Here is a 16,471-nt window from a genome sequence, read left to right on the forward strand (position 1 = left end):
AATGGCACGTGCAATGCTCCTCCCTCCAGCCCTAGCTGTCAGATTGCAGCTTTAGTTATTAGAGGTATAGTTTCATGTTCTCTACTGAAGATGGGTAGCCAGGAAGGAAGCCCGTACAACAGTGTTGGCCGTACCAATGTCAAATAGGCCGCCTGAACTGCTTTATTTCCAGTTCCCGGTAGAGATCTGCGGATAAATTCCAAAACTCTGAGTGACTCAAATGGGCCTTTTGAGCCCAAGGTTTGATCCCGGCTCCGTCCGGCGATATTCGTAGGTGCTCAGATACGTAAAAGAACTCCTTCGGGACAAACGAACTCGAAGGTTTAGATGTAATTGGCGTCATCTAAAGTAGAAAAAAACCTAGTTTTTGGGACGTAAAACCATTATTGTTAGTATTATTATTATTAATATTTCAGCACCTTCGTTACAGACTGTTTTGTATTTCAGCGGTAATATTTATAGTATACTATGTTATCGTATGCTTCGGTCGGAATCGAACCCGCTGTCGTGTTGCGTCACTAGGGCCAGTCCGTAAGTAGAGTTTTAAACCAATATTATACTTAGGTGGAGGGCATGATGTGTGCAATGGCTGAGCAACATACGCTGATAGAGACTGCTGCCTCGCCACTCGGTTGGCTGGGGTTCGATCTCAGCCATTGTACGTTCGTGTTCCACGTAAAAATGGAGGTACTGTGGCTACGATCACGAGGTCAACAGTCACGTAAAATTACAAGGTTGCAATTTATTACATTTTTGCTTGTGATTTTGAAAATTCAGTACAATACTAGCAAGTATACTATCAACAGGTTTGAATCATTTTCGAGGTGAACCACTTTTATAGGTTGTAGTTTGCTTGAAGTCGTTTTATTTTGCGCTGTGGTGTTGTTTATGAAACTGGCCACACCTGAGGGCAAAAACATGAAAGAACGGTAAACCTCGTATAATATTACCGTGCAGCTGTGTTGCGAGGAAGAAAATAGAATTAGTAGCAAGAAGACATTTGCATGTGCTGCACGCGGACTGAGAGGCCGAACCGGTGTAGTTTTGTAAGTGAAACAGTGGCTCAGATTGACTAAGCAGTAAAAATTGAGAGATTCAAGTGTTCGGAAAGTTTAGTGTTAGAAATTCCTTGCATTATTAGTAAGCTGCTCAAAGTGCGATGTTTTTAAACGAACAAGTATGCGATAGCTGTCAGTTGTAGCCGTCTACAAACGAACTCGAAGGTGTAGATGTAACTGAAACACACATCGATAAATTGTGTTGTTCAGTCGGACTAATACTTATAAAATGGGTAGGCTATCATTGATATCATTGAATGTATTAAGTTCATAAACAGGATATCTAATTTCTGTAAATAGGGGACCTAAGAGCTATGCCGAGAAATCAGCATCAAGCACAAACAGTTGGCTTCAGCCAGTGTTACCAACCCACGTTCCAAAGTTAAGAGCCCGTGGGTCTCCTTTTAGTCGCCTCTCACGACAGGCAGGGGATACCGTGGGTGTTATTCTACCGCCCCGACCCACAAGGGATCTCTCGCTTAACAGCGGCTAGTCTTACTAGCCTAGCAGCTGTACATTTGGGAGTATATACAACAGGGCCTCTCAAACGGCCAAAATCTCGCGTGTGCAAACTGAGGGGCAGAGGTTCTGTGCACAGTGCATCGGTCCGACTCAGCTCTGTTCGGACCAGCGTTTTGTCTCGGGGTGACTCGGCTAAGCTCGGCTCAACTCTGCTCGGATGGTGGAGCGCTGCAGAGCAAGTGAGGCGCGATCCTGTCAGCTCGGAGGTGTGTATTCGTACACCTTCCCTGGTGAAGATCTCTTCGACTGATGCTCACATGTCGGTCTTAAGCCAGTACAGGTTTAGCAACAGTGCTGCGCAAAGCCCATTTGAAGTCGCCTGCGACGTGATCCGATTGGCTAACTTCAGCAGCTGATAAAATTATAACGGTGTGAGATATCGAATTATTTGTTTCAAATTATGTATTAGCATGGCCAAAGCTCTAACGTTCATATTCCCGGTTCACGTTGTTTCCGACCATCCTGTATATCACGCATCATGCACCGGTGCATTGCGCGGCGCAAGCTGCAAAAGACGACTTCGCTTGGTTGACCAGAGTGCAGATCCCACACAACTCGATTTTGAGCAACAGCGCCGTCTCTCTCTTTCCCTATGCCTGTCTCGCTCGATCCGCCTGTCTCCCCCTTCCTTGCTGGCTCTGCAGCGCTCCGGGCAGAGTTGAGCCGAGCTTAGCCGATATTATCCGAGTTGCCCCGAGACAAAACGCTCGTCCGAACAGAGCCGAGTCAGACCGATGCACTGTGCACAGAACCTCTGCCCCTCGGTTTTCAAACGTGAGATTTTAGGCGTTTGAGAGGCCCTGTTGTATATACTCCCGAATGTACAGCTGCTAGGCTAGTAAGACTAGCCGCTGTTAAGCGAAAGATGCCTTGTGGGTCGGGGCGGTAGAATAACACCCACGGTATCCCCTGCCTGTCGTGAGAGGTGACTAAAAGGAGACCCAGGGGTTCTTAACTTCGGAACGTGGGTTGGTGACTACGGGTCCCTTAGCTGAGTCCTGGCGTTGCTTCCAATTACTTGTGCCAGGCTCCTCATTTTCATCTATTCTATCCGATATCCCGTCGTTAACTCTTGTTATTTTCCGTCCCCGAGGCTATAGGTTGCGAGACGTAGGGGGTCTTTCATTTGTCACGCCCTTATGTGGCCCTTATCTCTCTTTGGCCGATACCTTCATTTTTCGAATGTCGGATCCCTTCCATATTTCCCCTGTGGTTAGTGTTAATAGAGGATGGTTGCCCAGTTGTAGGCCTACATCGTCTTAAAACAATAATCATCACAACCATCAGTTAAGCCCAAGCTCGCTCTGCCGGGTGCTACGGTAGTATCTTGATATGAGCATATTGTTACCAGTGGCAACTCTTATCACTTATCACATAACGTAAGTACCGGTGCATTCAGTGCCATCTGTTACAGTAGTACGGTAGTATCAGAGTGTAATCAGGATACAAGCCTACCTGGTGCCATCTGTCTCTGTTGTAGGAAGTAGAATGGCTAACTCATGTTGCGCTATCTAGTGGAGAGAATTTCCAGTATTCTGCTCGGACGATATCATCTTATGGATTAGTAATATGCATAGAAGTATCTTCTACAGGTGGTGGTGATTATTTATATTTGTGGTGGGGGCCATGATCGTTAAGGCGTCAGGACTGTATGGTCTGTCACCGTGATTAGCCAGTTCGAGTCCCGTTGGTCGAAAAGAAAATTTCATCATCAGAAAGTTGATCGGCAGGATAGGAGAGGTAGTGACAGTTTCCAACCACTACATTACGTGCCAAAAGCCTCGATTCGATTCCAAACCTCTCCGCGTCCGCAGTGAGCGCATATGACGCTGTTGATGGGGATTCGTCCGTCGGATGGGGACGTAAAGCTTTGAGCAGTCCCCTTCGTGTTATTCGACAAGAGTAGGCTACGTGCCGGCACCGAGGTTTACCCTTTCCCTACCTCATCATCATCATCATCATCATCATCATCATCATCAAGCCCCATCCTGACGCACACGTCACCCATGGGTGTCAGGTACAAAGTCCTGCACCAGGCGAGCCGAACATGTCCTCGGACACTCCCGGCACTAAATCCATATGATAAATAAATAAATAAATAAACAAATAAATAAATAGGGAAAGTCCGCGTAATTTGGACCACTTAACTTTAAACGTCCATAACTCTATTGACCGTAATGAAAATTCCTCGAATGTTATACACGAGAATTGAGTTAGTACAATGTATCAAATGATTTTGTGAAAAATCAGTGTTAATATTATGTTTAGGATTTGTTTAAAAGTAATATTAATTCTAAAATTTGTTATCGTGTAACTTGGACCGATAGCGTGTAACTTGGAACAGGTGATCGTGCAATTCGGACTGTTAAATATAAAGTCATTTAATATATTTATTATGAAATAATAGGCCTAAGCAATAAAATACGACACTATGACTTATGGTCGTCATTTTTGGCATGTAGGACAACGATAAAAACAATTCATCCTGAACTTTGGCGCAGTTTTCATGAGCCCACTTTTTGCAATTAAATCCAATAATCATCATAATACTTGTCATATTCAATACAAACCGTTTTTGAATTTATTTTTTTTCTTGCGTCTGTAGTGAATAGTTTCTTGACCGCTGCTCAGCTCGAGGGCCTGCAGATTACGAGGTGATTTTTTTTTCTTGCGCCTGTAGTGAATAGTTTATTGACCGCTGCTCAGCTCGAGGGCCTGCAGATTACGAGGTGTCGTGTGGTCAGCACGACGGAACCTTTCGGCCGTTATTGTTTGCTTTCTTGACCGGGGCCGCCATTTCACAGTCAGCCCTCATATCCAGGTAAAAATCGCTTATCTTCCCGGGAATTGAACCCGAGGCCTCCGGAAAAGAGGCAGGCACGCTATTCCTACACCACGGGGCCGTCTTCAAATTATAAAACATCTTCTTTTATAATCACTAGTAAAACTACGAAAAAACATAATTATTACAGTTGTTTCAACGGTCCAAATTACACACTCTCGGGCAATCCAAATTACACGACATGCAAAGATTTAATGAAGAACTAAATAATATGCAAAATATTTAAAATTGTTAAATACTTCCGTAGATATTTCATCAGTACTTGTAAAAGCTAAACACCCTATTGACTGAAATAACTACTTCACAGTACACTTACTTGTCACCGTATAATTTTTCAGGGACTATGAGTATTAAGATTGTTTTCCTCTTTCCCTTTCATCCGTAAGTCCATGAGTAAAACAGCTTCCTCAAAGAAAGCTGCCCTAGGCTGCCTTGCTGACCTTGCCTTAGACACGGGGTGAGCAAACGTGCAAATACCAAAAATATTATCTGTCCAAATTACACGCAGGTCCAAATTACACGGATTTCTCCTACATAAATAAACAAATAAACAAACAAATAAATAAATAAATAAATAAATAAATAAATAAATAAATAAATAAATAAATAAATATGTGGGAGATTACTGTATAATGCAGTATAGCGTCTCTTTGGCTCCACCGTATGCTTTACAACCAATTTAGCTATTCATTAATAAAATACGAGTAGATCTTCTCAGATTATATATTCGTGTCAGTTAGATATCAAGAGCAACGACTATAATTTTCTCTTAAGATACAGGGAATGTAAGATGTTGGGGCTCATTAGAAAGCCTTCACTCGGTCTCTAAATTCTACACTGGTATCAGAAGAACAACTATCGTTGTGCTGTGCTTTGCTTTAAGATGATTACGAAGAGCAAGCGAGCAGTTTCAGTGGATGCTGTGCTGCGAAGAGAGAAGTGCGTTATCGTTCCATAATAGAACGATGGCTCGTGTGCTGGGGAAGGCTTTATCTCCTAGCGCAGTTGGACAGTAACGTCAGTATACTCCGAGCAGTCATGGTGAAGATTGGAATTTGACTATGTATTCCGGGCAGCCAATCGCCGTGGGCGTGCTCCGCTTGTTCCAAGGCCGAATTGGGTCGTGGCTGAGGTACGAACCAATCAGAGCGCTGAGAGCCGTGCAGCCTCCTAAAAGGTAGGTGGCCATCTTGGTCCGATCCGTTACGTCATCAGAATGTTCACTGATATTCATCCCCGAGTGTCCATGCTGTGAATTTTTTTCTTCAGAAGCATGCCTTGTTTTAATCTCTTTAGCATTTGTCCTTGAAGTGTCAGCTGTGGCAACATTCTTTATCAGCAGCCTTCTGTACTCATCTCCTCAAGTAGGGGAATAATAATGACTAGAGCAAGGAATTTGGGTGCAAAATCTTGTTTAAAATCGTGCAAGAAAGGGGCTTTAATTTACTCTAAAAGGTGCAAAAAGGTGCAAATTTTAAATGTAAATATTCATACAAACATCACAAAAACCAATTTTTGCATCATATATAAGGACACAAAATTCACTCATGTTATCATATATTCAAAATCCGCCTAAAACAAGTCCCAGAACACAATGTTATAAAAATCACACGTCTAGAAAACTCTCAAAGCAGATAACATTTAACATTTCAATGTTATTTTCAGTGAGGTTACATTTTCGGTCATTAAGTAAATACTTCACATAGAAAAGGAACGTTCAACGTCAAGAGACATGTTTTGTTTCCGGTCGATATTAAATGCCCGCTTGTTGCAACATCCTTGACATCAGGGTTTATGACTAAGCTCTGTTCTAGTATCTGCTTTGCAATCTCTTTCCTAGCCAGATGACATAGATAAAGAAACACAGGATATATATATATATGCGCCAGCAATACCCTACTCCAGAGAGCCTACAGCGCCAGGAACATACGAGTAAGAGAACTGCTTCTGGGTGCTAGAATGACCATCCCTAGATATTTTGTCGAATGGCGGCAATCGTACAGACTGGACAGAAATATTCAACACAAAATTGTTACCACGATTATAAAATTCTCGGTGGCAATAACGCGGAACCATTTGTATGGAAAACATAACATTAATTTCCTTCCAGCAGTCTTAAAAAGTTCATATTCTTGAATACATTAATATTTCTTTTACGAAACCAACAATTCAATTATTTTTTTCAAAGAACTTGTGAGCTATTCTGTGTCCTTTGGCAAACACGTATAGTTGTTAGAAGAACTAACCTAACCCAACCCCATTGCACTACAGCCCTTGGCCTGCCAAGCAGCCGCTGCTCAGTCCGAAGGCCTGTAGATTACGAGGTGTCGTGTGGTCAGTACGACGAATCTTCTCGGCCGTTATTCTTGGCTTTCTAGAGCGGGGCCACTATCTCACTGTCAGATAGCTCCTCATTCTAATCACATAGGCTGAGTGGACCTCAAGCCAGCCCTCAGATCCACGTAAAAATCGCTGACTTGGCCGGGAATCGAATCCGGGGCCTCCGGGTAAGAGGCAGGCACGCTATTCCTACACCACGCCGCCGGCTAGAATAACGAAATAAAAAACAAGTGGGAAAAGGTGCTGCCATTAAAGTAGGGTGCAAAAAAGTGCAACTAAAACACAGGTAGGGATGTTCATTTCATGTTTTCTTTGCAAGACAAAACTAATTCGGGCATTTTCAATATTAATATTATTGGCTTTACGTCGAACTAACTACTATTTTTAGGTTTTTAGGGCATTTTCATAACGAAAATAGTTAAGGTGCAGGCGTGCAACACCTACAATTCCCAGCTCTAATTATGACTTAAAGAAAACAAAAGAAAACAACAGAATTATCCCCAATAGTACATACATCAGCTGCCACCACCCGTGTGAAACAGTTTCCCGAAATCTTTTCCTTGTAGGTCTATATTTGTCCTTACGATTTTAATATTGTAATTTCATCTATATCTATCACAGTATTTTTTGTTCCTTTGAATATACATTTTATATTGTGCTTTTTTATTTATTTACTAGTTAGGGACCTATTTAGTTAACTGTCACATGCGTGTATATGTGTATATTGTGCAAAGCGTAAACCGCAAAAGTTTCTGACTTCTTTTCTTTTCTTTCACCTGTCACATTCAGTAACTTCCCTGTTGGTCTCACAACGCTGATTAACTCTAGCAAGTGTACAAATCTCACACACACTCCCCTCCCCTTTCGTGGCTTCCAGCTGAGATAACTATTAGATCAAGAATGCGGTCTCATTATAGAAGTGTTTCATTCTGCTTTGATTAGTCGAATTTTGCAATCGAAATATCCTTAATTCGTACTTTGAATCATCCAAAAGTTTTGAATTCTCCTTCTTTTCTTTGCTTAGTAATGTCTTGTTAAGTATTCTACATTCAGAATTGATATAAGTATTTACTACATCTCGTATTCGAACTCGAATTTCTACCATTATTTTTGCATCAGAGCGCCGAGGAATTGTTCAGCAGTTATGAGACGATGTTCTTTGTCGACGTCACGTTGAAAAGTGTTTCGGGTTTCTCTCGCATAAATCTTCCTCTACTTCGTTTCGTAATCTTGGAAATGATGCAATATTATGTGTGGTTGCTTAATTTATTTTGCTTGTTTCTTGGCAGCTGCACCATTCAATTTTCGTTCTTCTATGTACCGTTGTTCGGCTGCATGGCTAAATGGTTAGCGTGCTGGCCTTTGGCCATAGGGGTCCCGGGTTCGATTCCCGGCAGGGTCGGGAATTGTAACCATAATTGCTTAATTTCACTGGCACGGGGGCTGGGTGTATGTGTCTTCATAATGTCATTCTCATCACGACGCGCAGGTCGCCTACGGGAGTCAAATCAAAAGAGACCTGCATCTGGTGAGCCGAACTTGTCCTCGGACACTCCCGGCACTAAAAGCCATACGCCATTTAATTTAATTTAATTTCATTTATGTACCGTTTTGTTTGTAAAGCTTTCTGACAAATAAGGAATCTATTAACATTGAATTAATCTTTGGTTAGCATACCTGGTACAGTGGATAAATAATTTAATTTCTTTGTGGGGTGCTGATGATGCAGTTGATTGTTTTGTGTTAGTTAGCGGTATGTTAGTGAGGTCTTATTACCCGTTTCGTTATATGACAAAATATGTGATTCAAAGTAAAGAGTTAGAGTCTGACGTTTAGTGGTAGCAGCGAGAAAAAACTTGACTAATGGTGCTCGAAAATGGTGTCTTTCCATGGCAACGATCCCTTCGATGCCACATTATAGGGATGCTATTGCCAAGTGACTTGACTTGACTTGCTCTTAGTCGCTTTAGTGATGTCATTCGGAGTGGAACTGTTTTATTGCTTTACGTGTTTGTTTTCCGAATATTATTTTTGTTGTTATTTAATTAGTGCCCACTTTACAAATATCCTAGTTAAATTTCTGAAGTGCACCATTAACAATCGGCTTTAAATATTAGAAATACCAATTCGGGTAGTAAGTTACTGTAGTTTATTCTATATTATAACTAGACATCGGAAATGTATGCAAATGCATATTTTGTTTGCTGATATGTAGAATTCCAAAACAGACTAGGTGATGTTGAAATTGAACGAATTGTTAAGTTTAATAGTGCATATACTTGAGATTAGTGCATACATTTCAATTTTGGATTTATTGTGCATGTTTTCGCCTTTTATTATGCATATTTAACGTGTTTTACAAGCATTCTTCAACAAAATGTAAATTATTTAATGCCGTGAACTCCTTTGGCAACGAAAAGGCTCAAAGGGAACTGGCACTTATCAAGACACACTTCCAAATCGTACCAGAATCAATCAAGAAGCAAGAAACACGTGGATTGCGTCATGGTGATTCTCTGGATTTTATGGAGAACTTGAAGCGTGCAATGGAAGATATCCCGGGAAACCTCGGACTCCGTCTGCAAACAAAATGTCGGGAAATCCGAGCTACGGTATCATGATAGCTATAAACAAATATTTGGCTGGTACTGATAATGTGGATCTACCAGAATGTAGATCGCTCCCAAATTCTAGTATTTTCCTGTCTCATCCGTAGATATAGAGAGACCATTATCGGCACTGATGCTAGTTTTAACTGACAAACGCCACAGATTTGAACCAGAAAATTTGGAGAAGGTTGTTGTTGTGTACTGCAAACAAAATTATGGACAGAAAAAGTAGGATGTGCAGTGTAAGATCAAATAAGAATGTGTATTTAAGTGTGTTTCTTCACGTTTGTGGTTTTTTACACAGTTTTATTAAAATCTTACTAATTGATTTATCGTGTGCATTAATTAACACACTCTGTCTTATCTAAGGGAAGTGTGCATATTGTTTTAACGGTGAACACTGATACGTCTCACAAACTTTGTTTGTCGTAGTGGAACAGCCTCAGCTGTAACTAGTGTGATTTTTGTTTTTCATTCACTTGTTTGTTCATTATCATGATTTTATGTATTGGTGTGTGTGAATTGTGTGAGTCTAGTAAAGGAATGTTACGTTTGTATTTCATACATGTGTTTAATAGCATTGAAAATAAGTGCATACTTAAATGCAGCATAGTTGTAGGGCCTATTGATAATTTATATAGCATATAAAAAATCCGATGTCACGTTAAAACGTAGTATATTTATCAGCCTTTATAAGGAATTTAGACATTCTCTGATTGCAATTTTGTATATATATTGTGCATTTGTTCATGAAATTATCGGTAGTTAATGATTTTGTTATTGATTAACATATGAGATCTCACATTTATCGGCAATAACGTGTTCCGTCTTAAATGCTGATTTTTAATTTTATTTTCTACAAGTTGCTTTATGTTGCACCGACACAGAAAGGCCTTATTTCGACGATGGCGTAGGAAATGGCTAGGAGTGGGAAGGAAGCAGCCGTGGCCTTAATTAAGGTACATCCCCAGCATTTGCCTGGTGTGAAAATGGGAAACCACGGAAAACCATCTTCGGGGCTGCCGACAGAAGGGTTCGAACCCACTATCTCCCGAATACTGGATTCTGGCCGCACTTAAGCAACTGCAGCTCTCGAGCTCGGTACTGAAATTATTAGCACGAGCTTAAGATCAGGTGAAAGTTTATTGAATTCCTGTAGGCCTTCATATTTTATTCAACACTCGGCGTGTATTAAATGACAGGTACTGTAAGCCGTCTTTGACAATCGAAATTACTAGGGTAAACTTGGCAAATATGGGCACTAAGGTAATATGGGCATATTTAAGAAATTGGTCATATTTCACGCAATGGTAGCGAGTAGAAGCATGCGCTCTGCTAGGTTGATGATCCTGAAGTGTCATAGCTGCTCAGTGTGTTGAAGATTGTCTTCTAATATGTTAAAATAAGCTGAAAAGAACATGTTTTGAGGTAAGTATACCATCCTACTCTTCTAAAATTGAGCTGTTATAATAAATGAGTTAAATAAGTTAAGGCACTACGCGCAAAATACCTTTATTTTCCAAGGAATATTATTATGGGCTGCTTTCAAGGTTAGTGCAGCATATGTTGTAGCGGTTGGACACGCGCCTGGGAGTTGGTACTTTCTCAGTAATGCCAAATTCTTAAAAGTGTCACTACGGCAAATATGGGCAGTGACATTGTAGGTAATATGGGCATCATCAAATTTCATTGTATTTATGTGATGCGCTCTGAGTGAGATAATATGCTTTATTTTTACAGCAATCTTTACGTTTTTAATGCTAATCGATTCATATACCCTATAGCACGTAGTTGTTTCAAAAGCTATATATATATATATATATATATATATATATTTCCATGTGATGATGCAAAATAGGAATGAACGAGCGGATATCCGTCAGAAATGGGATAAAGAGGATATGTCGCGTGCTGTAATAGATGTAGAAAATGGCGATTGTAACCAGTTACAAGCATCTAGAACTTATGATGTCCCTACTGTAGACAAACTTTGCAGCGGTATTTGTCGAAAGATGAACAGACCATGTCCGTTCATGGAGCATCCTAACTTCCTTCACCTGTCCCTTTCTCTTCGCCAGTGAGAGCAGTACCTAGCCCTTTTTAAGGAAATTAGTCCAGTTCCAGAACTGAAGGTGACGACTAGCAACTGGGGAAGACGTAAGTGTTATGCAAGGGAACTTACTCTTGAAGAAATTCTGGCTTCAGTGCAGGCCTGTCTTGGGAGCCAGTAAAGGAGGTATAGCGCCAGAGAGTAAAGCCATAAGGAGCAACACAGTTCCCTGTATTTGTCCTGTGCACAAGGGGAATTATTATTATGCAATTGAAGGGAAGAAGTGGACTAAGTGTTGTGGTTCATGTGCTAAGTGGTTCCATGAGGACTTCGTAGAGATGGAAGGTGATTCTTTCTATTGTGACGAGTGTAGTTAATAAAACTTTGTCAATATTTATGACACAGAATGCTTTCGTGTGGTTAGTTTTGTTAGATTAGTACTTTTTATTTTTATATTACACACCATTTAGGCCAGTTTTATGTTATTTACATTTTCTAGTAGAGTACAAGTGACTCCTAGTTGATAACTTAATAATGGTATTAGTTCTACTCCCTTGATAACATTTGTTCTTGATCAGTGTTTAATTATACTATATATTTACCCCTTTTTTCATATGTGCATGTTCAACACAACCACCTTGTTATAATACAAAATGAATGTAACTATGTCGGTTAGTCTAATTATGATTTAATAACTTGTGCCCATATTCCCGACAAATATGCCCATATTATCTTTAGAGTTTGGCAAATATGGGCAGTTGCAGGGTTTGCTGTGAAGTTACACAGTACAAAAACCACTATGGATTGGAGGCTGGTTCAAGCTTTATTAGAATGGGAATGGTTGTAAGTTTTCAAGGAATTTTTACCAGGAAATTGGAAGTTGTTTTAGTGCTCCTTTTTTTAAGATACTTTTTCTGGTGCCCATATTTGCCAAGCTTACCCTATCTATAAAGTAATTGGAAATTCTAAATTGACTATTAATATATCTTATGTATAAATGTTACACTTTCCAGGTTTTATATAGCATTTGATTAGAATCAAAACAGGTATTATAGTATTTCCTTACAAACCAAAGAGTGCAGTTGTAGCTTTGAGTTGTACTTTTAAGTCTTTTTTCTTTTTTTTTTTTGTTATTGGCTTTACGTCGCACCGACACAGATAGGTCTTATGGCGACGATGGGACAGGAAAGGCCTAGGACTGGAAAAGAAGCGGCCGTGGCCTTAATTAAGGTACAGCCCCAGCATTTGCCTAGTGTGAAAATGGGAAACCACGGAAAACCATCTTCAGGGCTGCCGACAGTGGGGTTCGAACCCTCTATCTCCCGAATACTGGATACTGGCCGCACTTAAGCGACTGCAGCTATTGAGCTCGGTACTTTGAAGTCTATTGATCTGACTGAGTACTCTTGAAAAAAACTATGTACAACGTTCCAAAACACTGGGAAGATTTATTCCAACTTTAAAGTTTGTCCTGGTGGCTTATTTATTGTGACAGAGAAGGCTAAATTGAGAGAAAATTGCCTCCATTTAAGAACAAATGGTATTCCCGCATTCACAGGTACAAAATATGTTCTTGGAATAAACACTTTCTTCCTGAAGCTGAGCCCTTATGAACTTCTGCATAAACGATATTTTTCTCCGCTATTTGCTTTACGTCGCACCGACACAGATATGTTTTATGGCGACGATGGGACAGGAAAGGCCTAGGAATGGGAAGGAAGCGGCCAAGGCCTTAATTAAGGTGCAGCCCCAGTATTTGCCTGGTGTGAAAAGGGGAAAACACGGAAAACCATCTTCAGGGTTGCCGGCAGTGGGATTCGAACCCATTATCTCCCGGATGCGAGCTCACAGTTGTGCGCCCCTAACCGCACGACCATCTCATCCGGTAAACGTTATGTTTGTGAAACTTCCGTAGATTCAATCTCATTACATTGCACAGACCATCTTTTCCAGTTCCCTTCTTATACAGAAGGCACGATGTACGTAGTTCGACCTCGTGCCGATAGATATCGCTGTTTGCCTACATCATCATGGCGAATGAGACAAGTGGCTTACTTCGCTGAAAGACGCATTTTTCTTTTAAAAAGTACAAAATTTATGGCCACGAGAGGTTCATTGTATTTTTATTTAAAAGTAGATAAAACAATCTATAACTAGTACCAATTTCAGCTATTGAAACCTTCTCGTTTTCTCAATATCGCTGTGAAGGACAGACTATTACATAGATGATATATTGCAGGTAGCTTGCAGAGTGGGTTTCAGCTGGTCCAACGGCTCTGCACTCCGACAACCAACCGAGCAGAGGAGGTGTGGCCATGGCTCTACCGTGGCTCTACGCCTCTGCGTTCGGGATACGGGACAGGGCTGGTGCCCACCGTCGGCTGTCCTGAGAATGGTTTTTCCGTGGTTTTCCATTCTCCTGTGCTAAGTCGAATGTCGAGACAGTACCTAGTATAGGCCACAGCCGCCAACCCTCTCACCTTCTCCGCACATCTCCTTCACCGTAACAAATATCCTGGCCTGAGAGACGGCGTCACCGTCTAGGAGGCCCACTTCCCCTTTCAGGGGAGGAATGGGAACGTTTTAGTAGTAGTAGTCGCAGGTAGGGAACCTCCGTGGCTCAGACGGCAGCGCGTCGGCCTCTCACCGCTGGATACCGTGGTTCAAATCCCAGTGACTCCATGTGAGATTTGTGCTGGACAAAGCGGAGGCGGGACAGGTTTTTCTCCGGGTACTCCGGTTTTCTCTGTCATCTTTCATTCCAGCAACACTCTCCATTATCATTTCATAACATTTATCACTCATTAATAAATCACCTTGGGAGTGGCGACCCCATTGTAATAACAGCCTGTATATGTTTCATTCATTACATCCCTGACCCAGTCAATGACTGGAAAACAGGTTGTAGGTTTTCATTTTCAGTCGCAGGTAGAGGTAACTATGGCAACACAGTGCACCTCGTAGTTATTGCTTTCGCCGCTCAAATGTCAAAACTCCAGCAGCTCTCGTGGGCCCACGTATAGAGTTTCCGTACTGATGGTGGAGCTGTTGGGGATCAAACCAGCCTTCGAGCTGAATACTCGACAAATCCGTGCGTTGTATCTATTTACGTGTCCCGACAAGTAAAATGTTGCTTCGCCACTAAACACTAATTTTCATGTGAAATCACCCTCTTCCAAGTGTTGTAGCACGTCCGCAGTGAGCGATGTCCGCAACGACAATCCCAGCCACAAATCACAGAAGATTCTTTTTGACATTGACGCCTGCTCGCCATCAGACTGGGAGGATGGCATATTTGGGGCTACACACATTGGCCGAGGTTTCACAATGGCGTATATTGGTAAGAGAAGACCCAGCATATTCTTAGTAGAGTAGCCAGTTAAGCATCTGCGAGCAGCCCTCCAACTCATGAATACAAACAGTAGCTAAACTGTATTAAAAATATGGCTAAAATTACAGACTGAAATAGCTTAAAAAAGGCTAGATGAACTCACCCAATTATTGAAAAATATGGTGGTCTCATCCTGCTCTTCGTCTCGAACAGCGCTAGTAGAGGTACCAGAAGATACAGTAGCAGTATTAGAAGCAACCGCCCACTTGTAGGGAGTTTGTGTGAATAGCAGCAGCTCTTGGTTCTTCTGGGGCCAAAACGTACAAGCAGAATGGCACCTACTGTTTGTGTCATCATTCTCTTTCTTGATTTTAATTTTACAGCATTAAAGTAACCGAAGACACGTTCTACATCAGCATTTGAAGTTGTTAGTCTTAATAAAGGAAATGCCAACAATACAAGTTCTTGTTGAGGATTTTCTTCAATATCATCTACCTCAACCCAATACTGTATTGTACTGAAGTGGTTTGCTATTTGGTGTAATAAGTATATTTCAACTGGGTTACCAATAAGCATGCATTTTCATAAACAACATCAAGATCATGTGCGATATCTACAATTGAAGGTTTCGGTACATTCAGGGTTTCCCCAACGACAACAAAATGCTTTTCATTTGCGTAGTATTTATATCGAGTAGAAAGCGTGACCACAGTTCATCGGTCAATTTTACAGTAATATTTGTTCATCTTTGGCGTGTGTTAAACTCAATACCAGTTACGATACTATTCCTGATCACTTACGAGTAGAGCACACTGTTCTGACACAAACATTTTTATTTTACCTTCTGCCTCACGTACGCTTAATGAAGTGTGGAAGTCTGTTGTTCGCTGACGCGGACTGGTGTAGGGATCGGCCGCTCTTTCAAAGACGATCATGTTTTGCATATGATTTTTTATTTTACTTCACACTTACTATATAAAAAATATCCACGAATCGTAAAGAAAAAGTATTAAAATTTAAGAAAGCCGAAATTTCCCACGTAACGGTAATACAGGCCTATAGATAAAAATGTAGCTAAGAGCTCAAAATTTTGTAGCAAATGACTTTTCAGGCCCAGTGCTGTAGTGTAGTGATTAGTGTCATTAGCTGCCACCCCTGGAGGCCAGGGTTCGATTCCTGGCTCTGCCATGACATTGGAACAGCTGTACGAGGGTTGGAACGGGGTCTACTCAGCCTCGAGAGGTCAGCTGAGTAGAGGGGAATTCGATTCCTACCTCAGCCATCCTCGAAGTGGTTTTCCGTGGTTTCCCCACTTCTCCAGGAAAATGCTGGGATGGTACCTAACTTATGCCACGACTGCTTTCTTCCCTCTTCCTTGTCTTTCCGTTCCGATTTTCCCTTCCCCCCACAAGGCCCCTGTTGAGCATAGCAGGTGAGGTAGCTAGGGCGAGGTACTGGTCCTTCTTCCCAGTTGTATCTCCGACCCAAAGTCTCACTCTCCAGGACACAGCGCTTGAGGCGGTAGAGGTGGGATCCCTCGCTGAGTTCGAGGGAAGAAACAACCCTGGAGAGTAAACGGATTAAGAACGAAAGAAAGAAAGAAAGAAAGAAAGAAAGAAAGAAAGAAAGAAAGAAAGAAAGGTGACTTTTCAAAATAGCTAGAACTAGCTATAAAGTGGCTAAATTGGCAACACTGCTCCCAGCCTCATTCCAACCGGT

At 41.4% G+C, this 16,471-nt stretch overlaps 1 protein-coding gene across 4 annotated transcripts in view; it reads left to right on the forward strand.

Moving 5' to 3' along the window:
* The window catches only part of LOC136857542 (NAD kinase), a 933,739-nt gene that overhangs the window by 477,074 nt on the left and 440,194 nt on the right, over positions 1 to 16,471 (forward strand). Inside the window, exon 1 of one of the 4 annotated variants that reach the window (XM_067136276.2) lies at positions 5,442 to 5,599. The exons of the other annotated variants lie outside the window; for them this stretch is intronic. Coding sequence (XP_066992377.2) covers positions 5,484 to 5,599 — 116 coding nt within the window. The 5' untranslated portion in view covers positions 5,442 to 5,483. Of the gene's footprint in view, positions 1 to 5,441; positions 5,600 to 16,471 lie in introns of those variants that run through there. 4 annotated transcript variants of the gene reach the window in all.

This window comes from Anabrus simplex, chromosome 1, assembly GCF_040414725.1.
Source record: "Anabrus simplex isolate iqAnaSimp1 chromosome 1, ASM4041472v1, whole genome shotgun sequence".
Classification (NCBI taxonomy): domain Eukaryota; kingdom Metazoa; phylum Arthropoda; class Insecta; order Orthoptera; family Tettigoniidae; genus Anabrus; species Anabrus simplex.